General features: G+C 49.4%; 1 protein-coding gene and 1 long non-coding RNA gene across 5 annotated transcripts in view; both read left to right on the forward strand.

Moving 5' to 3' along the window:
- The first annotated feature begins 6,510 nt into the window (after positions 1-6,510).
- Positions 6,511-7,909, forward strand: LOC122225496. The gene is made up of 3 exons (XR_006205210.1): positions 6,511-6,860; positions 7,250-7,332; positions 7,616-7,909. It is a non-coding gene; the product is annotated as an uncharacterized LOC122225496 (long non-coding RNA).
- A 1,119-nt stretch (positions 7,910-9,028) lies between these two features.
- The window catches only part of ECHDC3 (enoyl-CoA hydratase domain containing 3), a 31,790-nt gene continuing 14,921 nt past the window's right edge, over positions 9,029-25,897 (forward strand). For all 4 annotated transcript variants that reach the window (XM_042944856.1, XM_042944855.1, XM_042944857.1 and 1 more), the window contains exons 1-4: positions 9,029-9,316; positions 13,548-13,669; positions 15,368-15,465; positions 20,193-20,393. In XM_042944856.1, the coding sequence (XP_042800790.1) occupies positions 9,174-9,316; positions 13,548-13,669; positions 15,368-15,465; positions 20,193-20,393 (564 nt within the window). In that variant the 5' untranslated portion in view covers positions 9,029-9,173. The remainder of the gene's footprint in view (positions 9,317-13,547; positions 13,670-15,367; positions 15,466-20,192; positions 20,394-25,897) is intronic.

Here is a 25,897-nt window from a genome sequence, read left to right on the forward strand (position 1 = left end):
CTTACTTGGCCCACTAAGTTGTCCGTTACCTTTCCTTCCTGTCCTCCACAGCTGATCAATATGACCCGTGAGACAAAATTCAAAAGAAGCCCCATTATCTTTAAAATAATTTAGAAATGAATCTGTCTTGAGCAGCATATAGTTTTGCTTGGCTAGGGCACCCCCACGTGTCTCCCTAAGGAACTACCTGTAGAAGAATCTACCTTAGAAAAACTACCCTAGGAAAATCATCCTCCTTTGACTCAATAATCCATAATAATTTTTTGTCTTCACTTACACTGAGCCCCTGCCACAGGCGAAGCATGACGGTGGCAGGTGCGAAAATGATTAGAACATGGACCTTGCCCTCAAGAAACTCACCGTATAGTAGAAAATCAGACACGCAGAAAGAACCCGAAAGGAGAGGTGCAATGTGACCAATTTCTTTAATGGCCACAGAGAAAGTGCCGTGGAGGGCTGGAAGAAGGAAAACTTCATTCCAGCGGGGGGTGTCTGAAAGGCTTCACGGCAGATGTGACATTTGATACCCTTGAAGACTGGGTATGATTTGGGGCCAGTCATTCATTCGTTCACTCATGAAATATTTTAAGTGGTGGTGAAATAAAGCCCCCAAGGCAGAAACGTGCAGGACCCGTGGAAGGAATAGCTAGGAGTTTTATGTTCCTGGCATATGGACTTGTGAAGGGTAATGATGTGAATTAGGACTAGACCAACTTGGGCTTCTCTGGGTGGTGTAGTGGGAGCCAGAGAAGGTTTTTGAGCAGAGGAGAGACGCTCAGTTATTCTTTGATTTATGCGGTGGTCTCATTCAACAAATATTAGTGTGCCTATCTGTGCCAGGCACGAGGCGTTCGGTACCTGGAGGTAAAAAAAAGCACACATGGGCTCTGCTCTCACAGAGCTTAGAGCAGACAGGTGACAAGGAGTATTCCCACAAGACACCCCTGATTCAAGATCATGATAAGGCAGATAAAGAAGAACAAGCCCTTATTAGAGAATAATGAGGGGCTGGGGACTTAACTGAGATTGGGTGTCCGAGGAGTCCTCTTTGGGACAATGACTTTAGAACTGAGACATGAAGGATGTTCAGGTGCCAGCCAGGTGAAGACTCAGGAAATGAACCTTCCAGACTCACGTAAAGGCCCTGAAGAAGTAAGGAACCCGCTGAGCTCAGGAGACTGGGAACAGGCTGATGTGAGTGGAGGGTCACAGCATACGAGGAGGGTGGCCTCAGGTGGCAGAGGAAAATGGGCGTTAGTCTGTGCTGACCTTGTAAGTCATGGCAATGAGCCTGGATTTTAAGTGCCATGGACAGCTGAGGAGGACTCAAGCACATCTGCATTTATAAACATCACTCTGGTACAGTGCGAAGAACACACCAGAAGGGGGGTGTGGTCGGCTCTGGGATGCCAGCTGTAAGGCTTCTGCAGTTGCCAGTGTGTTGGCTGTGTCCAAGCCGCTGTCAATGGGGATGGGGAGAAGGGCTCCCGGAAGGCTGATCTGGCCCCAGGATGGATGTCGAGTGAAAGGCAAGAGGCAGGGAGGCCATCACGGTTGTCTTACTGGGGAATAGGAGTGAGGCATGAGACGGAGGATGGTCAGTGTGTGGTTTGGGAAAACCTCACCCAAACTTCCAGGGTGAGGAAGCCCCGGCCTAGGGGGAGAGCAGGGTACGAAAGGCCTTCAAGGAGATGTGAAAGCTTTGAGTCTGCACAGGAACAAAAGGAAGAAGTGGGGTCGGATGGGGGCAGAGGATGAGTTTGACCTGGCCTCCCAGCTTGGGGGCAAGGATGACACCCAGTGGAGGTATCCAAGAAGCGGTGACAGATGAGGCAGAAGTGGTGGTTTAAAGGACTGTGATTCTCTAACTTCTGAGCCAGCTAAGTTTCCCTTGGGGACTAGGAGAGAAAATACCCGTTTGGGGGTTGGGAGGGTGCAGTGGAAGGACTGTGAGGGCATCACTGTGGGGAGCGCCAGGGGGCTCAGAGAAAGACCATGTAAAGGCACCTGCAACCGAGAGAGAGACAGAAATACTAGTGGAAGTTGCCTAAAATAATTCCCACCTATTGTGAAATTGTATTACCTTGTTACATAAAAGCAATAGCAGCTAACCATCTACTGAGTTTCCCAAGCTCATACTACATCTACATGTACGTAAACCCATGACCTATGTATCACTTCACATAAAAATAGCAAACATTTAATATAGAGCTTGCCATGTGCCTGACACCGGTCCAAACATTTTACCTGTATTCAGTCCCGGGTGAGGCAGGGGGTATTGTCAGCACCGGGCTGCAGGCGGAGACACTGAGGCACAGAGGTTCAGCAAAATGCTCCAGGTCACCTAGCAAGTAGTGGCGAAGCCAGGATCTGAACCCAGGCCGCGTGGCTCCGAGTCCAGGCTCATCGACAATACGCCACACCACTTTTCATGTTGTGGGACACTCATGGCAACTTTTGGCATAAGAGGAGTTGTCCAGGGCAACACACTCAGAGCCGTCCCTGACGTCTCTCTTTCTCTCACACCCACACTGACGCATCGGCAAATCCTGTCCACTCCACCTTCAAAATACATCCAGACGCCACTGCTTACTTTCCCCACCACCGGCGCCCTGTCCAGGACCATCACTTCCTGTGTGGATTAGCGCCATTTCCTTCCAGCCTGTGGCTTTCCACCTTGCTCAGAGTGAGAAAGCCAAGGGTTCGCTGCCACCTAAATCAAAGGCCACTACGACCTGGTCCCGCCAGAGGTCCCACCTCTGCCTCTGCTTCCCTCCAAGCACCCCTGCCCCTGCCCCCAGCCTCTATGCTCGTCTCCCTCTTTGACACCTGCATAACTCACTCCCTCACTTCCTTCTGGGGTCTCTGCTCCAACATCATCTTGTCAAATGCTCCCTGACACACACACCCTCTTATAATGAACTAGCACCCCCTCTCTCTGCCTTCGCCCTGCTTTATCTTGCCTCGTGGCATTCATCACCACCTGCCACGCTACCCACTAATCTGCTTATCTTCTGCTCGCCTGCACTGGAATTCAAGCCCTCTAGGAGTAAGGACTTAGATTTGTTCACTGCCCTCTCCCTGGAGCCCAGATCAATACCTGGCACACAATAGGCTCAACGAATATCCTTTGAAAAGGATGAAAATTTTGTTTCCCCCGTTTTACAGACGAGGACGCAGGCTCCGTGGTGATTTGCCAAACGTCATCCAACTAGTAATCTAGTAACTACCAAAAAGCAGAACCTGCCCCATCCCTCCCTTCCAGCAACCAGATAGGAAATCATCCCTCTTCTTCCAGCCAAGCAAACCCCCTCCTCCTCCCTGATCCCCCTCACCACCGCCCTGACTCTCTGCTGGGGCTATCTGGAGTATTCAAACCATAGATCACTCCACACAGTGCCGTGTTCCCTTTGGCTGGAGGTTACCCTGTTTAATGCCAGGATGTCCACCGCTTTTCCTTTCCCCTTAAAGAACCGAAACATAAGGGCGCCTGGGTGGTGCAGTCGGTTGAGCTTCTGACTCTTGATTTCGGCTCTCTGAGTTCTTGAGTTCGAGCCCCGAGTCAGGCTCTGCCCTGACAGTGCAGAGCCTGCTTGGGATCCTCTCTCCCCCTCTCTCTCTCTCTGCCCCTCCCCTCTCTCTCTCAAAAATAAGTAAATAAACTTAAAAAAAAATACTGAAACATAATGAAATGCAGGAGGTGCAGAAGACAGGAACCAAGGGTTCTCTCTAGCGATGGTTCGGTCTCCACATGGCTGTCTTTCTCTCGCACCATTTAATGAATCCAATGTTGAACATTCCTCTCCCGAATGACCTTGTGCCCTCCAGAAAGGTGCTATTTATGTGCTACCAGGATCCTTCAGCTTAGCAAGCTCATTCAAAATGTTGCCTCTAGCCCGGAGGCCATGAAACATACGCGTCTCCAGCAATCCATCCCAAGCTTCCATATCCCTCACCAGAAGTTACTGAGCTCGTCTGGTTTAAGGCACGTGAGCAAACTCAAGAATTTGTGCTGAGTGGGGATAAAAGGAACTTAATTTCATCCACGCACTCCTCCTCACCTCCTATTTAGTTTCTTTTTTTTTTTTAATTTTTTTAACATTTTTTTATTTATTTTTGAGACAGAGAGAGACAGAGCATGAACGGGGGAGGGGCAGAGAGAGAGGGAGACACAGAATCGGAAGCAGGCTCCAGGCTCTGAGCCATCAGCCCAGAGCCCGACGCGGGGCTCGAACTCACGGACCGCGAGATCGTGACCTGAGCTGAAGTCGGACGCTTAACCGACTGAGCCACCCAGGTGCCCCTCCTATTTAGTTTCTAAATTAATTCTCACCCAACTTGTCTGGGTTTTTCACAAAGAAGTTTCAGGTTTGCAAAAGGCATTAGGATAATGACCGGTGGATTTTAAATGAAGTACAAAATAATAAAAAACTGAGGCGTTTTGGAAAGCATCTGTAGCTGTGTGAAACAAGGGAAGTCTGAAACATTTCTGGTTTGTGGGGGACTGGCCCCCCTATGGCTTCTGCAGGGGTGCAGGTGTGTGGAGAATTGGTGGGGGAGGCAGTTGGGCCTGGGGAATCAGCCGGGTGCCAGAGGGACCTTCACTGAAACTCAGCCCCGCTCTCGCATCATACCTCTGAACTGTGTCATTACATGCCTGCCTTAGAAGGGCCTGAAATCAATAAAAAGAAGAAGTTCAAAAACCACTCCATAAGCAGCAGAAAATCTGCCCTTCACTTTTCTTTCTCTGCACCCGGAGGAGTTCTAAATCTTCCTTCATTCCGACATCAAGTCTGAGACACCAGGCTCCCTAGAACTGTCTTTTATTCTGCATTACTTCTGCAGCATTCTGCCAAGCATCTGCGGACCTTTAAAGGAAATGTGAAAAGGTAGCAAAGACACATCTGTGCGGCAAAGACATGTGGCGCGGAGAAGGAGCACACAAATCAAAGCCAGAGCTCTCTCTGCTAGCAACCTGGAAATCAAATCGTGTCAGGGAGAAGTCCCGTGTGGAAAATAGATTAGAAGGGCGCCGAACAAGAGAGAAGAAAGACAAGCAGGCCCTACCAAAATTAATGAGAGGCAGAGGGGGCCTGGAGAAACAGCCTGAGCCAAAAGACGCTCGCGCTGCTTAAGGACGGGTGAACGGTTCGGCAACCGTTCGAGTCCCACTTGGATAATGCGATGGCCGTTCATCTCCCCTTCCCTGGGAGTGCCTCGCCATTCTCAACCTGGGGCTGCGGGGCTGCAGGAAATGGGGGGGCAGGGGGAAAGACACGTGGAAAGGATGGGAGACCAGGCAGAGGAATTTAGATGAGCAGCACCACCCTTCAGGTGACCTCCAGCTTCCAGCCCCAACTTTGCAACCACTGCACTGAGTGAGAGTGCGGCCAGCGAAACCCCTCTGACCTGGGATGGTGATACCTGCCCTCACAAGTTATCCTGAGATGGTAGAAGGAGAGCAACAAGGGTAGGCATAGGCACCAAGTGGGAGGCTTCTCGAAGAGCCACTGTTATTATTAAGTAAAATCTAGAAGATCGGATGTTGGCTCTGGAAACTTCCATTTGCAGCTGTGACTCATAGGCTCTGGGTGCCTTCCCAGTTCCTTCTTTTTCTCAGAACCCTAAACTCCAGATTGCTTCCTCTATTCCAGCTCCTATGCTAGGATACAGCCATCTCTTTGTCTCCCAACCAAACCTCCCATCCTGCCAGCAAAACCAACCTCAGGAAGAAGGTGAGAAATGTCCTCCAGGGGTGGAATATGGTTTGTGGTGGTGACCATTCTGAGCTGGCTTTTTGATCCTGCGTGACCCACAGCCTCAGATAGCATTGCTCTGCCTTTTCTCCAGGACTTGGCAAGACTAAGGTGATAGGTACAAACCCCAGGGCACAAACTCAGTGTTCTAGAAATTTAACTTCACTTTATAGCAGAGCTTAATTTCTATTTCAAACCTCCATTCTGCCTTGAGGGCAGAAATCTAATCTAAGCCAATTTGAATTCTATCACGAATCCCTGAATAATAAGCATAAGTTAGGTTGTTTTTCTTAATGTTTATTAATTTTTCAGAGAGACAGAATGCAAGTGGGGGAGGGGCAGAGAGAGAGGGAGGCACAGAATCTGAAGCAGGCTCCAGGCTCTGAGCTGTCAGCACAGAGCCCGATGCAGGGTTCAAACTCACGAACTGCGAGATCGTGACCGGAGCTAAAGTCAGACACTTAACCAACTGAGCCACCCAGGTGCCCCATGCATAAGTTAGTTTATAACACCAAAGCTCTGTGCTTGGGCAGTCATTAGGCAGCTGGTGCTGGAGAAGATTCCAGCTCCTTTCTTTTCCCCTTAAGGGTGGCCATGTGACTTGCTTTGGCAAATAAAACACGAGAGCAAGTGTCATTTCCAGAAGGAAGTCTGAAGTGCCAGTTCATGCTTCTCTCTATACACTCCCCCCCGCCCGCCACCTCCCGCCACAGAAACTGGCAACTTTCCCCATAAAGACTGCTCCAGGAGATCCTGGGGTGAGGACAGTGCTGACCCAGCACCGAGCTTTCACCTGATCTTCCTTGGTCCCGTAGTGTGAGTGAGAAATGAGTCTTTGTGGTTTGAGCCACTTAGACTCGTTTTCGTTGTTGCTGTTTTTATTAACCTGGGCCTACCCTAGCCTACCTGAAGGGTACAGGTAGGGCATCCATCTGAGATGTCCTCATTCCCACCTTCAACTTGGCAGTCCCGCTTCCTGACCACCCTCCATCCCCCACTCAGGGCCTCCTGGGGTCCAGACCTCTGTCAGCTGTTTCTGAGCCTTTCTCCGAGGGCAGGGACCCATCTGTTGTCACAGCATCAAACTGGGACGTGGGAAATTCCGTGAGTTGTTCAGGCCCATCTGCCCAGACATTCAGTGCCGTGTGGAATCTCAGGACTCCCCGGGGGGGGGGGGGGGGGGGGTGTTCTACCAGGGAAATAGAGCAAGCCCACCTCTGCCCCTGCTGGGGCTTCCGGCCATTGCCACTTCTTCTCCAGGAGGCTTCCGCCCAACCCAACCCCGTCCCCAAATTCCATAAAAGTTGCTTCTTCTGGCTTTGCTTACAAGTCCTGTGATCTAATCCAGCCTCGGGCTAGGGCTAGCGGCCTTATCTTACTCACCAGCGCCACCCTCCCAAATCTATCAGGCCAATTTGGTGTTCTTTCCACCCCCCAAGTGCTGGCGTTTTATGACGCCGGAGCCAAAAATTGCTCCCTGTTTGTCTCTTGAGTTCTGCCAGGCCCCCTCTTCCTTCGAGACAATGAATGAGGAATACGCCAGCTGCCTCAGTGGATCAAGGACCAAGGAAATGGGGTGAGTGGGGGTACTGGAAATCTCAACTGATACTTCAGAATATTGTTCTGCACGTAAGAGTCCTGTGCAATTATGAGGCTGAGAGGTAAACCCAGTGTGTGACTAGTTGAAGCCACTGTACAGTCTCCAGGGCCTCATTTAAATATGCCTTCATATAATTGTTATTCTTGCAAAACTTTCCGCTGCAAAGGGTGTGGATGGTCCCGAGCACGGTGTCTCCCCTAGAGACTGTAAGATCCTCGAGGCTAAGACCATTTCTCTCGTGTGTCCTGCAAATCTCCAGACTTTGATCTGTTGTGTGCCTGGAGCGCAGAGAACAGCACGAGACAGGCTGAAGGAGCAGGGGCCCATGTTGCAGCAGGATGCAGGGAAGCGGCATGATCTGATGTATTTTGAAAAGATGATTTGGTTGACTAAAATACTTGAACTGAACAATAATGGAAGACAGAAGGTTGTGTCCTAAGACCAGAGCAATCCCTGCAGAGGGTACCTACTGCTGAGAATGAGCATGTAGTCAATAAAAATAAAGTGTGTGAGAACATTTCTTAAAACCTCCAGACCTTGCGGGGTGCATGGGTAGCTCAGAAAGCCCTTGATTTCAGCTCAGGTCATAGCTGGCAGCGGTGGGTGGGTGGGTACAAGCCCCGCATCCCAGAGCCTGCTTGGGATTCTCTCTCTGCCCCTCCCCTGCTCTTGTAGGCATACTCTCTCTCTCTCTCTCAAAAATAAACTTAAAAAATTAAAAAAGAAAACCCTCCAGACTTTGAGAATTTAACTAACAAATGACAGTGAGGATATTCTCATTATACTAAAGCTTTCGGCGACAGGATAAGCTGTCTCCTTTAGTGCCACTCATTTAGACCCTGAGAAGGATCTCCCTTTCCCTCCCGGGTGCATTGGAAAATCCCAAGAGACAAATGTAAGGTTTTTGAGGAGAGGACACAAAGTCCTTCAAAAGTCAGTGCCTGTGTGGAATACACCTCAGGTTGTGGCCAGAGCGGGTTTGCAGTGGGTGGGGTGAAGTAACAAAGTGGCGTCCGTAGCTCGTAGCTCGTACCACTCGCCACCTGTTGACACTCATTTTTCTAATCTAGGCAAACCAACACACTGGTGTCGGTGCAGAAGGGAACAAGCCAACCCTCTCCTTGCTTCCCCTGAACTCTTTATCTGGCCTTGCTAAAACAAACAATCCGCTGAATCCGCCTGTAGGGTTAGCGCACTACACCTCAGACACCACTGCTTGGCCCGTCGGCGGAGGGGAGGAGGGAGCGGGAAACGGTGGCGGCGGGGGCGGGGCGGCGGCGGAGGGGAGGAGCCGGTGGTGGAGGGGCGGGGCGACGGCGCAGGGGCGGGGTCGGTGGCGGCGGGGGCGGGGCTGTGGCGGGGGGCGGGGTAGGTGGTGGAGGGGCGGGGCGGTGGCGGCGGTGGCGGGGCTGCGGCGGTGGGGCGGGGCCGGTGGTGGAGGGGAGGAGCGGGGTGGGTGGTGGAGGGGAGGGGCGGGGTCGATGGTGGAGGGGCGGGGCGGGGTCGGTGGTGGAGGGGCGGGTCGGTGGTGGAGGGGCGGGTCGGGGCGGTGGTGGAGGGGCGGGTCGGGGCGGTGGTGGAGGGGCGGGGCGGGGCGGTGGTGGAGGGGCGGGTCGGGGCGGTGGTGGAGGGGCGGGGCGGGGCGGTGGTGGAGGGGCGGGGTGGGGCGGGCCTGCGAGAGGAGGCAGATCTGGGCCCAGGCCTGAGGGTCCGATCCAGTTTTGCCCGCGGCCGGGGGCGGTCGAGGCGCCGCGGTCCGGCGGCTCGCACAGCGGCTCTCAGGGCGTCCGGCCCTCCGGGGTGTATTTCTGGCTGCCATGGCCGCCCTCGGCTTGCGGGCCTTCGGGACAAAGGGGCTCTGCTGGCTCCGGCGCAACCCGTGGGCCCCGCTCTCCGCCGGCTTCTGCAGCAGGGGGCCCGGGCCGCGACCCACCAGCGCGCGGCAGCGGGAAGGCATCAGGTCAGCGGCGGGGCCACCGGGCGCCCAAGCCCTCCCGGACCGGCCCGCGGGCCGAGCGGGGCGGTTCCCAGGTGGGGGTGGGCGGCAGGGACACTGGCGTGGGCAGTCACCCACACGGAGGCCAACGAGGGCTCGGCCTGGGGTCAGCTCCGCCCGCTAGGGACCGCAGTTTCTCCGTTACGGCTACATCTGGCCGGCGGTCCCGAAGGAACCCGCGGACACGGTGTTTCCTGAAGTCCCTTGCCTGGGCACGGTAGCATTTGGGACCCTGCAGGACACCGGAGAATTTCAAGTGCGACAGCCTCCAAAGGTCCCAGCGCTCAAACTCCCTAAACCGCCATGGCCACGGAGCCCAGTCCTCGTTGGACTTAAGGCGCGGGGTGGGCCGCTCGCCAGGTGGCCTTTGAGAAAGAGGGTTTTGTGCTTCTCACAAACTTGACCTAGTTCCAAGGCCAGGTTAGGCTTAGCGGAGCTGCTCCTTGGCCCTCCCCCAGAAGTGCCCGCGGCGGGGCAGGTAAATATGTAGGATGAAGGACAAACTGTACTGAGCTCTGCCCTTTGGCTAAACAAACCTAAAACCGGTGCACAAACTGGAACCGGATGAAGTAGCAGCAGTAAAAGGTGAAGGGCCCCTAGCCCCATCCAGGCCTCACCCTGATGTTTGCCTGGCCAGGGCAAGGGTGCAAAGAGAGGCCTACCCAGCATGCTAAGCAGTTAGAAGTTACAAATCAAACTAACAGCTAAATGTTTTTTTTCCTACCCTGACAAGTGTTATCTTTGTAAGACCTGGAAGACCATGCTTGAATTTGTAATCCTCCGGCTCCTAGGAGTTCCTCTGAAGCAGTGGAGAGCCAGCTGGTGCTTTTTCTTTTCTTCCCACCGGGTGCTTACCCCCTCTCACCTGTCCACCCTTCCTTCCTGCTGCTCTGCCGGGAGCTTGGTGCCCAGGTCTGCAGACACCCACCCAGCATGCCTGTATTCTCTCTTTCCCCTCACCCCCTGTAAATAATTGCTCTTGGCCACCCGATGGGCTTAAGGGTGCCCACTGCAAAGCCAGAGAATTTCAGAGTCTCAGATAACTGCAGCAGGGTTTGGAAGGGGGTGGTGATTTCCAGGCGGGCACATCATACTGACTCCTTGCTCACCTGGCGGGCCACAGCTGGAAGAGGGCCAGAACAGGGTGCTCTAAAGGGCAGGGCCCAGGCAGGGGTCCTTCCTGCCCATTTTCAAGGGTGGTTCTGCTTCTGCAAATCTGGTTCCACCTGATCAGCAGCCTAACTTCTGGCATGGCAGCCAGTTGACCAAAGAAGGTCTGACTGAGTTCCCCGGAGCTAAACATGAATCAGAAAGGGAGATAATGGGGAGAACCAATCTATCATAAAATGCCTGACATTGTTTGGTAATTAGGAACCTCCAGATCCAGCCCTAAAGCAGTAGTATGTTAAGCACTAAGTAGGTGAGATTGAACAACTCAAGTCACACTAAGCATTCCTTTTCAAAGCTGTTTCCCTCAGCAGTAGTACTGTCATGGAGTGAAACCAGCCAGGCACCGGGTATTGTGCTAGGTACTGTACGATCCTTACCCCCAATACCTAACAGCCTGTGAGGCAGATTATGTCGTCCCCACCCTACAGTGAGGACACAATTTCAGAGAGGTGGCAGCCTGTTCAAGGCCACACAGCCAGGAGGAAAGAAAGCTAAGGAGGCAGGAAAAGGTCCATGTGCCTCCAGAGTTGTTTCCACTCTGCTGTGTAGCCCAGTGTACTCGCCACTGAGGTTTAAAAGAGGTGACAAGGGGCGTCTGGGTGGCTCTGTTGGTTAAGTGTGTGACTGTTGAATTTGGCACAGGTCATGATCCCCAGGTCGTGCGAGCCTGCTTAAGAGTCTCTCTCTCTCTCTCTCTCTCTCTCTCTCCGCCCCCCTTTAAAAAAAAAAAAAAAAGGTAGCCAAACACTAGGTGAGGTGAAAATTTACAGGAATTTGGTGCAATTGGCTGTGAGAAATCGAAGTGCTACTTGGGGTCATTAATTCAGTGAGCAGGTACCTGTAGAGTGTCTCCTCTGTGTGTGAACATGACCATGCCTCATCTCATGGACCTTCTGTTGGTTTACAATGATGTGATGGTCTCTAGACAGTTGCCGGGGGCATCTGCAGGGCCCATCACTTGCCTTGCACACACAAATATTACACTTTTTGTCACATGCTGTGGCGGTGACCTCACTCTTAGTGATTCCCTCCCTCTTTCGAGGGGCGGCGTTGGTGAAGCCGTAGGTGCAAGGCATCACGCGTTTTGACCCAAGAGAGCCATTGGGGGAATTCAGACTGGTAAAATTTTTAGGAGGGATTATCAACTAGGTGTGATGACCAGTTGAATAGGGAAGCAACAGCACGGCTATCAGTTTCTGGCTTGAGCAACCGAGTAGCAGCACTGAGATCAGGAAAGGAGGAGAGAGGAAGATGCCCAAGGGTACCTCAGTCCGGGGGACCCTGGACTGGATGTGCAGACCTGGAGCTCAGGAGGGAGGTCTGAGTGAGAGCAAAGATCGGGACTCCTCAGCACAGAGGTACCAGTAGAAGCCGAGGCCATGGTGAAGTGGACCCGGAAGCACATGGAACAAGGAGAGAGCAGGGGAGAGAGCCCTGAGGATCAGTTAGGGCGTAGCAGAAGGCTAGGCGCCCCTCGAAGAAGTGGAGGGCGGGCTAGGGAAGCACTAAAGAGATGTGCTTCCAGAAGGAGAGCATGAGCCAAACGGCCATTGGATTCGGTTCTGGCAATTGGGAGATTCTCGGTGAGAACGGTTTCCGGGGAGTAGCAGGAACAGAGGCCTGGTTACACCGGGTTGAGAAGTGAACTCGGCAGTTTAGAGCACCCTGACAGGGCGTGGGACGTGCCAGCCAAAGGGTTAATGGGCCACATAGGAACCGATGCTGCCACGCAGCCAGGGCATCTAGGGGCTGGCATCTCTGCACAATTTTGCCAGAGGCCTCAGAATTTAAGGCATATGTCACCTATGGGATGGCAGCGCTTAGCTTTGCTACAGAAAGCACGCTCATGATTTTACTGGAAGGTTCGTCAGCACTTGTTACCACACCCCAAAACGTGGGTGTCCTAGTCTACCAGCATTATCGGCTGCAAGTCCCTTGGTACTTCGGAGGGAATGTGTTCGTGAGAAACAGAGCGGGTGAGTGTCACAGGCACCTGCAGATGGCAGCCGAGCTGGCATGGGGTTCCAAAGAAACCGGTTCTTCTTACCGCGCTGAAATAAAGTCCGTCACCAAAGTGGTTTTCCAGAAAACAGTGGCAGCAGAAGGCTATTACAGGAGGATCCAGGCTGACACACGGCAGTAGGAATATAAGATTCCAAAAAAGGACGAGAAAGGCAGAAAACATGTAGGTGGGGACCGATGGGAAACACGTCTTACATATAGGACAAATAGTCTGGTGCTTGGCTCCCTGCCCAGTCCCTATAACAGTAAAAATGAGACATTTTCTGTGTACGGGAAGCCAGATGACAATACCACTCATTTTAATTAGCATGTGGGATGCCTGAAAATAGCGAGAAGACCTTTGCATGCCAACTCTTTGTCGGATGACACGTCCGGAAGAGCCTTCTTGCTGCAAGCGCCTGCCCTTTTCTTCTTCACATATTGCCCATTCTCAGCATAAATTATTTTGCAGAATTACAGGATGCCACTGTAAGGAACAAAAAACAACAGGAAAATGCTGTCCCATACGCATATTGATAGCTATAACTGCACTGCTTCCTCTACGGGGTGGACGGGAGGAGACTTGGGGCCGTATTTTCATTCTGGGCTCCTTCCCCGGCCTCATTCTTTTGAAGAAGCAACCCGAAGGTCACCACAATGTGGCAATTTCCCCTGGCGCCCACCCCTGTCTTCTCACAAACCTCACCGCCTCTCAGTATGGGCAGTGGTTTGGGAACTGTCGCAACCTGCCCTTTCTGTGGCGGCGACAGTCATGGGTCTGACAGCGAACGTGGAGAAAAAGAGAAACCAATCCAGGGAAGGAGGGAGAAAACCCGGCCCACATTTCAGCTGGTCTCCTTGTTTTGACTTAGCTGTAACTCTAGAGGGCAGAGCCTCTCAATTGCCACCCATGGTTCTTTTACCTGGCGTTTTAAAAATAGCTCCCAGGTTAGAAAGGGATCACGGAGGTCCTCATTTGTTTTGACTCATGCTCGACCCAGTAAGTATAAAACGTTCTTCCCAGGAACATTGTCTTGAGTGATCCAAAGAAGAGGAACGCGCTGTCATTAGCGATGCTGAAATCTCTCCAAAGTGACCTTCTTCACGAAGCGGAGAGCAAAGACCTCAAAGTCATTATCATCTCAGGTATTTATCTGATATCCAACCTCAGTGCTCTGCAGTACCCAGAAGAGGTTTCTCAAAATTCTTTGGTTATCTGGGGCGTTCCCTCACTTAACGGGGTGATTGTTTTTGAAGCTCCTTTCAAGAACGTTGACTCTGGAAAACTCATGTGTAGCGGGGGCCTTGATCCTGACACTGTCAACCGTGGGAAGTATAGCAAAGATTACCGCGCAGTGAGAATATGTGCCTTTTCCTTTTTGTCGGATACAAAACACCACTGCCACCATCCTTGGCTGTGCTGGTCTTCCCATCAAAGTCAGAGAACGGATTTCTTCATGGACCTGATGAGATGGGTTTAATCACCGATCCTTTCGGTAGACAACCTAGTTGGCTAGGACAGGCCGCTTGGGGCACTTGGTTGGTTTGTCTTTTGGGTTCTTAACTAAGCTTTCACCCGAGATCTGTGGTCTTCTTCGGTGGTGCCAGAAAGCATATATTTTGCTCATTTCTTTCCTTGCTCTTTTTCCAGGAAGAATTTTTGCCAGATCATCTAGTGAGGATGACAGTGGTATAAATAACAGCAATGCCAGCATTTTAGAGCAACCACAGAAAAAGAAAACACATGATGCCCTATGAGGCACTCTTTTTTAAAAATTAAAAATAGTTATTTTTATTATTTATTAATTTATTATTATATATATTTATTTATGATATATATAAATATATAATATATATTAATATATATTATATATTTATTATTTAATTATTTATTATTTTATTATTTATTCATTTATTATTTATTTATTATATTTATTATGTTATATTATATTTATTATATTATATATAAATATATATTTATTATTTTATTATTATTTATTATTAATAATAATTAAATAATTATAATTATTTAATTATTATTTTTAATTAATTTTTTAAAAATTAAAAATTAAATTCGGTGTTTCTGGAGGCACTCAGAACGTTACCTCCCTGTCTGTGGTTGAATATAAATTTTCAACGTTTTATACGACGAAGGGAAATTGTCCTGCAGCCATGGGGGTGTAACCTGGATGCAGCAAGGCAGCAAACTCTGAACCACACAATTTTTTCACTTGTTTAAAGGGAATAATGTTGTCTGTCCCAGCAGCCACAGCAAAAGGAAAATATAAGAAAGCGTTAGCAGCTTATCAGTGGGATTACATGTCACCGTTGTTGTTAATGACAACAGTAACAATAAAACCACGTCCTCAGATCCCTCATAAAAATAAGGGGGTTCTCCTCACACTCTGACCTTCCTGGATTCCAACCTGTGTGGGTGGCCATTGTCTGTAGACAAAGGACAGGGACACGTGGGAGGCACGCTGGATTTGACGGGCCTATATGAGTCTATATGCTCAGGCCAGACCGAGTCCAGCAACAAAAGTGTGAATCCAGAGGGATAAATCTGGGAAGAGTACGTACACTCGCCTTGGTTCCTGAGCCTTCTCCTTGCTGGAATTACATGTGTCCGCTGGTCCCTCCAGAGACCTTTAGGAACAGATGCCTCACCTTACTCGGTTACTTTTCAAGCTAAATGGAATTATTCTTATCCAAATTGAGCCATTAACTTTCTCTGAGTGTCCACAGCATCCATACTATCGCTAGTTACCAGGTAGACAAGTAAGTCCCAGAGCTGGCCATTTACCCCCGTCTTCTTTTTCTTTTCTCAACTGGAAACATTTGTAGCGGAGGGGCCTGTATTTTCTTCTGGGCATGACTTAAAGGAGCTGACGGATGAGCAGAGCCCGGATTATCATGCCGAAGTATTTCAGACCTGTTCTGAGGTAAGCCAGGAGGACGGTCGGTCGGCATTGCAAGCCCGGAGATGTTAATTACGTGAACGATTGAATTAGGCTTCCAAGTTACAGATGAGGTTTTTATCTGTGAGACCTAATCACTGCAAACTGGTCACTGGTGAATCCTTCATCCAAGCCACCGTTTGGTTTAGATTTTTAAGAAGGGACCATGGTTTGCGATTGATCTTGTTATGTGCCAGAGAAAGTAAAATACATCCTGGCACTGGTGGGTTCCACCTCTGGGATTATGGGATATGTCCTGGTACACATGTCTTATGGAGGAGATACAGGGTGGGAATGTACATCTTTAGAGGGGAAGAACCTGAGAGGAGTATCATTTTTAAAAATTTTAAACTAAAACAACCCTGTTAATGGGAAAGAGGGAATATAGGTAAATGGAACAGCCATAACAATTTTAAAGATTATTTTCAAACCCTTCTTCCAACTAACCTTTGTGATCCACTCCTCCAAGTGGGAAAATTAGCTCCTTCATGTTGACGTCTCTTTAACCATATGAAGGAGAGGAATTGCAGACAGAGAGGAGGAAGAGGAACAGAGAGTTTGGGATGATTTGTAAATATATTAAATCGGCCCCTGGATAATAACAAATTGAATACAGAATCCAACTTTAAGTAATACATTGTTCATTTCATGGCTATTTATTGAGCACTACTGTGTGCATAAGACTTATAAGGCACTGAGGGAAATAGAAGGAAAAACAAGTTTCCTGCCAAACTGAAACTGGAAATGTAGGTGAGAAGCAAGACACAAAACCGTTTCATAACCCCATCCTAAGATTACTTAACCTAATTTTTCATGCATTCATTGACTTGTTCATTTATTTGGCCATTAATGATTCCACAAATATTTAATGATACCCTCTATACAGACAAGACAGAGGTGAGCAACAGGGAAGCAGACAGAGGTGATTGAGACACCTTCTCGACCACCATTTGTTTTCCCTGCCCTTCCAGAACGCCACAAGGAAATCCAATTATAGTTTTCTCATGTCAAGGAGGGACAAGACAGAAAAGCAATTGATTTGAGGCTTCATAGCAAGGCAGAAGTCTTGGCACTCAGACCAGAGCGAAGTCTTAGGTCTTTTGTTTCACATTAATGATGTTTATGTAACATTCGAGCTCTTGTGTTTGCCCAGGCTTGGTGCTTTAAAAGTTATTTTTCGACTAATATCCAGTAAAACAGAAAATCATCAAAGAGAACCACTAGACCCCTTCCATCCCCCCTAAAGGGCCTGCTTTTATCACTCTGCCGTGGTGTCTTCACGAACTGAGATCTAAACGGGTTGGCAAAAGGGCCACAGGGGGACCAGGGCTCCTTCAGAGGATAAAGGCCAGATTTCGTGGAAGCTTGCAACCCATGGATGCCTCAGGCTCACCTTTCAGAACACAGTGCATAGCAGGACCTTGTCCTAACATAGGGAGATACAAGTGACAGTGCACTGATTAACACTTTTTCTAAGAAAATCATAATGTCCTGGGTAAATACGAGCATCGTGAACTTGGGCAAGGTTTCAATCTCCACATGTAATCAACAGACAGATTGGGACAGAGTGAGCTAGATATTTCACTGTTTGGTTCATGCATGAGAAGACGGGGTTTTAGAGAGGAAGGCAGAGATTCCTGAACTGGCTCAGCATCTAAACTACAGCAGGTTCATTACAGAGCACAAGTACCACCTGATAGTTAGTTATTTCCAAATCAGGAATAGGAGAAATTGAGAATGAGAAGGAGTGCTTGGCTCTGAGAGACCAAAAGTAACCCTCTGTGGAGCTGATTGGCAGATTTCACCGGACACCTATCCCTGCGTCTTTCCTGTTGAAGTTTGAAGGTGGAAACCCTAGTCCAGGAAGAGAATCTTCTCTTCCTTATCACATCCTCACACCGAAATGGCAATGGAACAAGGCCTCTCACTTTTGGGGAGTAACACAGGGCCCTTAGCAGTGCTATTGAGTGAGGCTAAGGTAGGGTCAAGTTTATGTCACATTTTGGAGCAGGCACAGCCAGGAAAAATACTTGGTTCAAGAAAGTAAACTAGGAGGGATAACCAAGTCCTGACTACCAAGGGATTCAATATCCCAGCTGATTTATTATCTAGCTTGTCTTTGTCTTTCCTGAATTTGCTCTCTAACAGTACTTAAAATACTTTTTAATTATAAAAATAATAAATGCTTATTATGGAAAAATTTGAAAATCTAGGAAAATGAGAGGAAGGAAAATAAACGATTGATGCTAGACCATAATCATACCACCCAGAGTGAATGCTAATATTTGGTATATTTCTTCTGAATCTTTTCCCATGTGATCCTATTTGTCTGAGTAATCATACATACGTGCAATTATACTATATACTTGTATAACATGACTGTATCGTTGAATGCTTACCATGTGCCAGGTAATGTTTTGAGTACTTTAGACATAGTAATGTGTGTAATTCTTGTGTTCTCTGAGATTGGTACTATTATAGGGCTCTTGGGTAGCTCAGTTGAGCATCTGACTTTTGATTTTGGCTCAGGTCATGATCTTGGAGTCATGGGATTGAGCCCCGTGTTGGGCTCCATGCTGAGCATGGAACCTGCTTGGGATTCTCTCCCTCTCTCACTCTGCCCCTTCTCCCTCCTGCCCCCCACTCACACACACTCTAGAATACAATACAATACAATACAATACAATACAATACAATACAATACAATACAATGAAATATTGGTACTATTGTTATGCCCGTTATTATCCCCAGATGTGAAGACTGAGGGATAAGCAGTGGCTAAGAGGTCAACTGGGCACCAAACCCCAGCAGCCTGCCTCCAGACCACTACACAGGGCCCAGCCCATCAGGCTAATGTGTCTTGTGGAAACTCTCAAAATGAGAACACAGCATTCCTTTCAATGGACATTTAGTTTACATAGCCATTTTTCATTATTGGTTGGTGTATATTTATGTTACTTATTAATTTTTTACTGTTATAATTTGTGAGCATCATTGTCCAGACAGCTTTTTACCCTATTTCAGGATTACTCCTTGGAAGTAATCCCTAGGGGCGCCTGGGTGGCTCAATCTGTTAAGCTCCAACTCTGGATTTTGGTTCAGGTCATGATCTCACAGTCTGTGAGTTTGAGCCCTGTCTCGGGCTCTGTGCTGACATTGCTCTCTCTTTCTCTGTCCCTCCACTGCTCACTTTCTCTCTCTCTCTCTCTCTCAAAATAAATAATTAACATTAAAAAAAAAGAGGTAATCCCTAGATGAAAGGCATGAATATTTTTAATACTGTCGGTACCTACTGTAAGTATTTTCCGACCAGGCTGTAGAAAATCTTAGCACATCGTAGATGGCAGGCAGGAGACACAGACTGTTCTGTGCTAATCAGAGCCAAATAACTTTTCATAAGGAACCAGTTCTTAGGTGACAGATGACACTCAGCCAAAAAAAAAAAAAGTCTGTCTTTGCACAAGACATTGGAAGTTCTCACGCGTTTTTCTCCTTGCTACTGCATTTCACTGGGAATGAGTTTCATCCCCAGCCATCCTAACCCTCACCGAGAGCACACGAACTCCACCATGAGCAGTCTGGGGTGCAGATGTAGATATGTGCATTCTTGTGAGGAGAGGATCATTAGCATTGATCAGGTTCTCAAAAGGTGGCTCCCCCCCTCAAAACAAAGTCCAGAACGAGTACTATAGAATATATCATATACTTAAATATCCGATTGGTTATTTTATAATAAAACTGGCAAATATCAAATGTTTGTGAATGCAGAAGGCTAGGTTCCTTGGGCAGAATCTTCAAATCAGTGAAGGTCATTTTTTCTGGGTTGCCGCCATGGGAAACAAGTCCAGATGTGGTCCTTCCTTCCCGCCTGCCCTCCTTCCTGCCAAGGTTCAAAGTGCGACCATTTATACATTGAAGTCACCATAGCAACGCAGTCTGTTTAGAGCAGCAAGAAAAAATGGAGAAATAAGCCAAGTTATTTTGTAAGCTGCAAAAATAAGTTAAAGTTCTGGAGATTTATGGGGGGCGGGGTGTCACATGAGCAAGTTTTCGGCTCCTCTCTGTGCCAGTGGCCCTGTTTGGGGAATTTTATTTTGATGACAGCAGGGTGTCCCCTACCACTTTAATAGAATTGAGAGAGTGTTCATAGTGGTCATTTGGGAAGTAATTACCAAGGAAATTGCCTTCCAGTTCCTTTCCACCTTAATTTTTCAAGGATGTACCAAATACCAGTTTCCGACTCAGGAGGAGGGCGCCACACAGACACGGTTCCCTCCGGAGATCAAAATCGCTCTGTTCCTCAGTGGGGCTGCCGGGAGAGCAGCGGGGACTGTGGCCTCACAGAGGCGCCCTGCCCGGGAGGGAAGACCCGGGCCTTGGGGTCCGCCAGACGCGGGTTCAGACCCCTCTGCCCCTCGTGAGCATCTCCAGTGTTGGCCGCTTGCTTCCCCCTAAGCTTTCACGTCCTGGTTGTGGAACAGGGGCTGTTCCTTCTGTGGGTCTCGGGAAGACCAAATAGTACGGTCTGGTTCACAGTCGGTATTTAATGCCAAGGTAGTTTTCGCGCCGCCTTTCACCTTTTTTCCAGAGCCTGATACAATGATGCATCCGGAAAATGCTCTGAAAATGGTGCAGTCACATAACATGATACACGCGTTCACGTTGGACCTCACTCCTGGATGGAAATGATGTGGTGTGTCTGCTCCTTCAGGTCATGATGCTGATCCAGAACCACCCGGTCCCCGTCATCGCCGTGGTGAACGGCTTGGCCACCGCCGCCGGCTGTCAGCTGGTTGCCAGCTGTGACATTGCCGTGGCGAGCGACAAGTCCTCTTTTGCCACTCCAGGTGTGAACATTGGGCTCTTCTGCTCCACCCCTGCAGTTGCCTTGGGGAGAACAGTGCCGAGAAAGGTAATGTAACTCCCGGCATCCCCTCCAGCTGCGGTCCTCCCGTGCGTGTGACGGGTAGTTCGAGAATTCGCTTGTCATAAATACCGTTTGAGTCACGACATTCTGCCCAGCATGTAGCTGGCTGGATGTGCCACGATGTCCCTTCTGATGCCTTCTGCAGCGAGGGAGTGTCCCTTCTAATTAGTGCCTCTTCCTCTGAAGCTTCTCACCGTGGGCTTGTCTGTGGGTCACCCCATTCCAATCTTGCCTGTCCCTCAGTACAACTAGTTAGGTTTCTTATTTGCTTTCATAAAGGCACACATTTTTGCAATCTTTTTTTTTTCAACGTTTATTTACTTTTGAGAGACAGAGAGACAGAGCATGAGCAAGGGAAGGGCAGAGAGAGAGGGAGACCCAGAATCCGAAGCAGGCTCCAGGCTCCGAGCCATCAGCACAGAGCCCGACGCGGGGCTCAGACTCATGAACCACGAGATCATGACCCGAGCAGAAGTCAGATGCTTAACCGACTGAGCCGCGCAGGCGCCCCTGCAGTTTTGTAATCTTATTGGCAATGCAGTTGACAGTGAGTTTTGTTGTACCATAAGGTGGCCCACGAGACGTAATGGCATGGTGACATACGCCAGTACCAAAAGGCTAGGATACTGGCATCACTGGCTTATTGTTTGCCAATAATCCGTCTTGTTCCAGAAAGGATGGAAAATCGCCGATAGATGGGGTGTGTCAGGTTTACGATGGTTACATTTCAGGAGCACGATTAGCCTGTGCTTGGTGTATTGGATCCGCCCCCGGAGGAGCCATGTTACAAGAGCGGTTTTGTTGGTGCTGACCATGGTGAAGTTCATTTTCTTCACAAAGCTTTCTTCCTTCCTATTACATGATAAACTAATAATTACTACACATCTCCCAAATGTAGACCAGTGGCTTCCTTGTTCTAGAAAAAAATACATCCTCATGCTCCACTGGAAATTGGTTTTTATTTTTTTAATTGATTTTGAGAGTGAAAGAGAGTGTGCACGAGTAGGGGAGGGGCAGAGGTGGGGAGAGAGATTCCCAAACAGGCTCCACGCTGCCGGTGCAGAGCCTGACCCAGGACTTGAACCCACCAACCATAGGATCTTGACCTGAGCTGAGATCAAGAGTCAGGTGCTTAACCAACTGAACCACCCAGGCGCCCCTGGAAATCTGTTCTTAAAGAGGGAAAAGGGGGTGCGCCTGGGTGGCTCATTCAGTTGGGCATCCAACTTTGGCTCAGGTTATGATCTCACGGCTAGTGAGTTCAAGCCCCACACAGGGCTCTGTGCTGACAGCTCAGAGCCTGGAGCCTGCTTCGGATTCTGTGTCTCCCTCTCGCTCTGCCCCTCCCCTGCTCTCTCTTTCGCGCTCTCTCTCTCCCTCTCCCTCTCCCTGAAAAATAAATAAAATTTTTTTTTTAATTTGGAAAAAAAAAGGGGGGAAGGGGGGCAAAGTCATATACCACAGCAGGCAGGGAACATAAATTGCTTCGATGTACACATACAGTAATTCAGCAAATACTTCTTAAGCCCCTACTCTGTGCCAGTGCGTTAAAGTGTGTTTCAAATATCTCATCAGAGCTCGTTGATAAGCTCCCTTACAGTTGTGCAAATCAAATCATGAGGCTGGTGCATAGTAAAAGGCCATTGTACTGATTACCCTACCTGCAACTTTTTATCTCTTTAACACCTCATGTTCTAGAAGGGTCCACAGTGAGGCATTTAAGCCTTTGTGTCAGCCACACTGCCAGGATAAGAATCCATTCTTTCTTAACACAAACTTCTCATTTTTTAAAAAAATTCAGTCTTTAATTTAAAGGCTGGGATTTCCCCCGACCCCCATTTTATTTATTTTAGAGAGAGAGAGCATGAACACAAGACAGGGAGAGGGAGAAAGAATCTTAAGCAGACTCCACACTCAACGCAGAGCCCGACGTGGGGTTCAGTCCCACAGCCCTGGGATCATGTCCTAAGCTGAAATCAAGAGTCTGCTGTTCAGCTGACTGAGCCACCCAGGAGCCCCCACCACAAGTAAACTTTTCAAATCAAGGCTTATACCTCAGTCCTGAAAACTTAAACATTGTATCATATTTGCTCAGTTTTAAATTAGTTTTTGAGAAAAGAAAAACGTGATAAGTACAGGCTTTAAGTTTCCAGGAGGCAAGAAACCAAAATAGCTTTTACCTCCCAGAGACAGTTTTGGGAAGGCCCAGGCCTGCTCAGAAGATGAGGGCAGAGGCTCCGAAACTGTCCCACTCAGCTCCCTGATCTGTGCTCCTTGTGATCTGACCCCCTGAGTTTCTTCCTCGTCAGCAGTCTGAAAGTGGTTAAGAGCTGTCAGTAGACGTCCCTGCCCCATCGGGTTCATCACGACATGGAGGCCTGAAGCAGATACATGGCTTGGGGCCAACACTAATGAGCTGGAGTCACAGTACCGATAAAGGGAATTTAGTAGGAAGAAAAGTCGGTCAGACCTTAGGGCCTTTGCCAGGATTCTGGATCTGCAGGTCTCACCTGCGCTGTCCCCCTTTCGGAGGCAACTAGGAATCCATAAAAATCCAAACCTAACCAAAAACCGTCCTTCGTCCCTGTCGTCGATGCTTGAGTGCGCCCCTACGGACACATCCATACCCGGGCCGTAGGCTGTCGCGGGTGGTGGGCACACGTCCCCGCTACGTGTCCACAGGGAAACAAGCGTTTTTTGCAAACCGGCCTGGCAGGGAAGCTCTACCCTTTTCCGCACCGCGAGGGCCGCGTGTGTGGGTCACCAGTGCCCTCTGCTGGTCGCTGTGGGAAACTGCTCGGCTGTGCCCGAAAATGCAGGGCTGCGGTTTGTCCGCTGGGAGCAGAAATGATGGAACGCAGCCCTTGTGTTCGAGCCAGACAGAGGCCGGGCATGAATAATTTCCTACGTTTGTAAAACGTTTCTCTCCTCTGGCAGGAGTTAAATAATGCATCTTCATTGCACCATATAAACAACCTGCTTGGTGCAGCTGCTCCCTTCCCCAGAGCTGGCCTCGTTCAGAAAAGCGCGGCGGGTGCCTCCGGCAGTTGCTATCACAGGAGAGCAGAGGAAAGATCCGAACCCCCTCTCCCCCCGCCAGGCACTTCTCTGGTGGAAACGCTTGCGTCCTCCTATTTTTCTGGGGTAACTTGCTGTATCTGTGGAATCTGATTTCCTAATCGTCTAATTAGATCAGAGCAGAACTTCCAAGCCAGAAAGAGTGTTAATGCCTTGCTATCAGCCTGGTATGAAGACCACCAGAGGGCCTGAGAGATGCGGGGTCTCAGGCCTGCCCCAGACAGACCTCATCAGAATCTGCACTTTAACAAGGATTTGCACAGCCATCGGCCTTGGCGCCTTTGAGAAAATGTAGTTTAACCGCCACAATTTACAGGAGGGCTTGTGGGGGGGGGGGGGGTGTCAGGGCCTTACCTGAAATTATACTAGCCCTGTGACCCTCTGTCAGCTCCCTTCTCCTCTGAGTTCTCTCTGCATTGCCAGCCCATAATGCTGAGAGCTGCAGGCCGGTTCTTGTCACAGATGTGACTTGGGCCACCCAAAGAGCCCTCTGCTTTCAAGAGCCACCCCCTTTCAGGGCTGTGATACCTAAAAGCCAATTAGAGATTCATACAAACCTACAGTTGGGATGGGCATATTAATAGTGGTCAGTGCATTTATTAGGCGCCCGCTGAGTGCCTGGCACTGTAGCATAAGCTTTACACTTACTGTCTCTAATCTTCATAATTCCACAGGAGGATGGAAGGCTTCTTCCCATTTTCAGATGAGGAAACAGACTCAGAGGGCTTATGTTGCATCCTAAGGTCCTGTGGTTATTAAGTGGCCGATCTGGGAATGGACCTTGGGGGACCAGCTCCAGACCCAAGTCCTGCTGCTTCTGAGATTAGCTTTGGCCTCAAGTGCTTGTTGTTGTTTTTAATGCAAGTTCCCCAGGAAGAGGAGGTATTAAACCACCAGCTTGCTAGGGTGACCCAAGATGTGCCATCCTAAAAGGCAGCTTGAATTGACAAGAGACAAGGATAACAGAATGTGTCTCCTCTCTCATCTAAAGTTCTGGGGGCCCAACAGAGTCACTTCAATCATAAGCAAAGATTGGCTGATTAGCTAGAAAATAAACAGACTTTCTTTTCCTTAGAGAATACCACTTCTGTTACCCAACCTGCCTGGGTAAAATCCCTATAAATCAATACATGCTAACAGTATTACCCCAATAGGCAGATAAGGACACTGAGGCCCAAAGGAGAGGATGGACCAGGCAGGGCTGAGTTAGGAAGCCAAGACCTCTGGCTACTGACCTCACTCCCAGCGAGTGGTGTTAATCGCGTTAAGACCTTCCTGGTCTTCTGGGATGAAAGACCTTCCTGGTCTCTAGGGCAGTGGCAGCGGGAGGGAGAGTGTGCTCCTCCTGGTCCAGGGTGACGCCGGCGTGCCAGTCTCTGGGCTGACCCAGGCCAGTGGTTTGCCTCCATCACTAAGAGCCGTGGGCCTGCTCTCCACCCACACCTAGTCGGATGCGTCTGTGACTCACGGGGACAAAGCCACTCAGCCAGCCTCCTCGCCACCATCCCGGTCCTTCGCCTTTTCTCTTGACTTCTTTGCTTTTAAAAACTGGTGTTCCTGGGAGTTGACGTGTCTGTGCTGCTGCCTGGGTTTGAGAGGAGATTGAGAAGCGGAGCCCGTGTGCCACCGACTGCAAACCCGTGACCAAGCAGAGGCCACCCGAACCGCGTTCCCAAGACTCGGTGCGCCACGCCCCCTGGTGACCCCTCATTATCCCTCTTCACAGGAGAGTCGGTCACTTTATGTGAAGGCGGGACATGAGTAAACCTCCCACCATTTAACAATTTGGATTTTTAAAAAATCGTTAGTGAATCTGTATAAGCGATGAAAGAAGTTTGTGCCAACAGTAAGCGGTGATGAATCCAAGAGTCGCAGGGACTGGTCCGGGGGGTGTGGTCCCTTCACCTATCTGCAGGCAAGGCCCCATTTAGAGTATCCCAGAAAGAGGAGTGCCTCGTGTCTTCGAAAATATTTCCACGTGAGGTGATTTCTGAATCGGGCGGTTCTCACACCCGCTACATAGCAGGCAGGAGGAGAGGCCGGGATGGTGTGTGCCCCATTTTATTTCTGGGTGTGCCAGGAACAGAGCCCAGGACTTAGTAGCGGTCTCTTCAGATAGCTGTAAGTTCTGTCTCTCAAGGGTGTTCTGACCGTCTATCTGTGTCTTTCTCTGCTTGGCTGACTGACTCACTGACTGAAAGGGGAAGGGAAATATCTTTTCTGTCCAATTAAAATGCTTCATGTTGTAGCTCAAGGTCACTTCCTCTTTGTTTATGAGTGGAGATCCTGAAATAACGTCAGGAACTGTTTGTCTACAAGGGAACGTAAGAGGTCATTTATTCTCCTGTGGGCAGAACCGCCTGTGACTGACAGGCCCCCGCCCCCATTCACACATCCCCAGGGGTGAGGAC

This window comes from Panthera leo, chromosome B4, assembly GCF_018350215.1.
Source record: "Panthera leo isolate Ple1 chromosome B4, P.leo_Ple1_pat1.1, whole genome shotgun sequence".
NCBI classification, from domain to species: Eukaryota; Metazoa; Chordata; class Mammalia; order Carnivora; family Felidae; genus Panthera; species Panthera leo.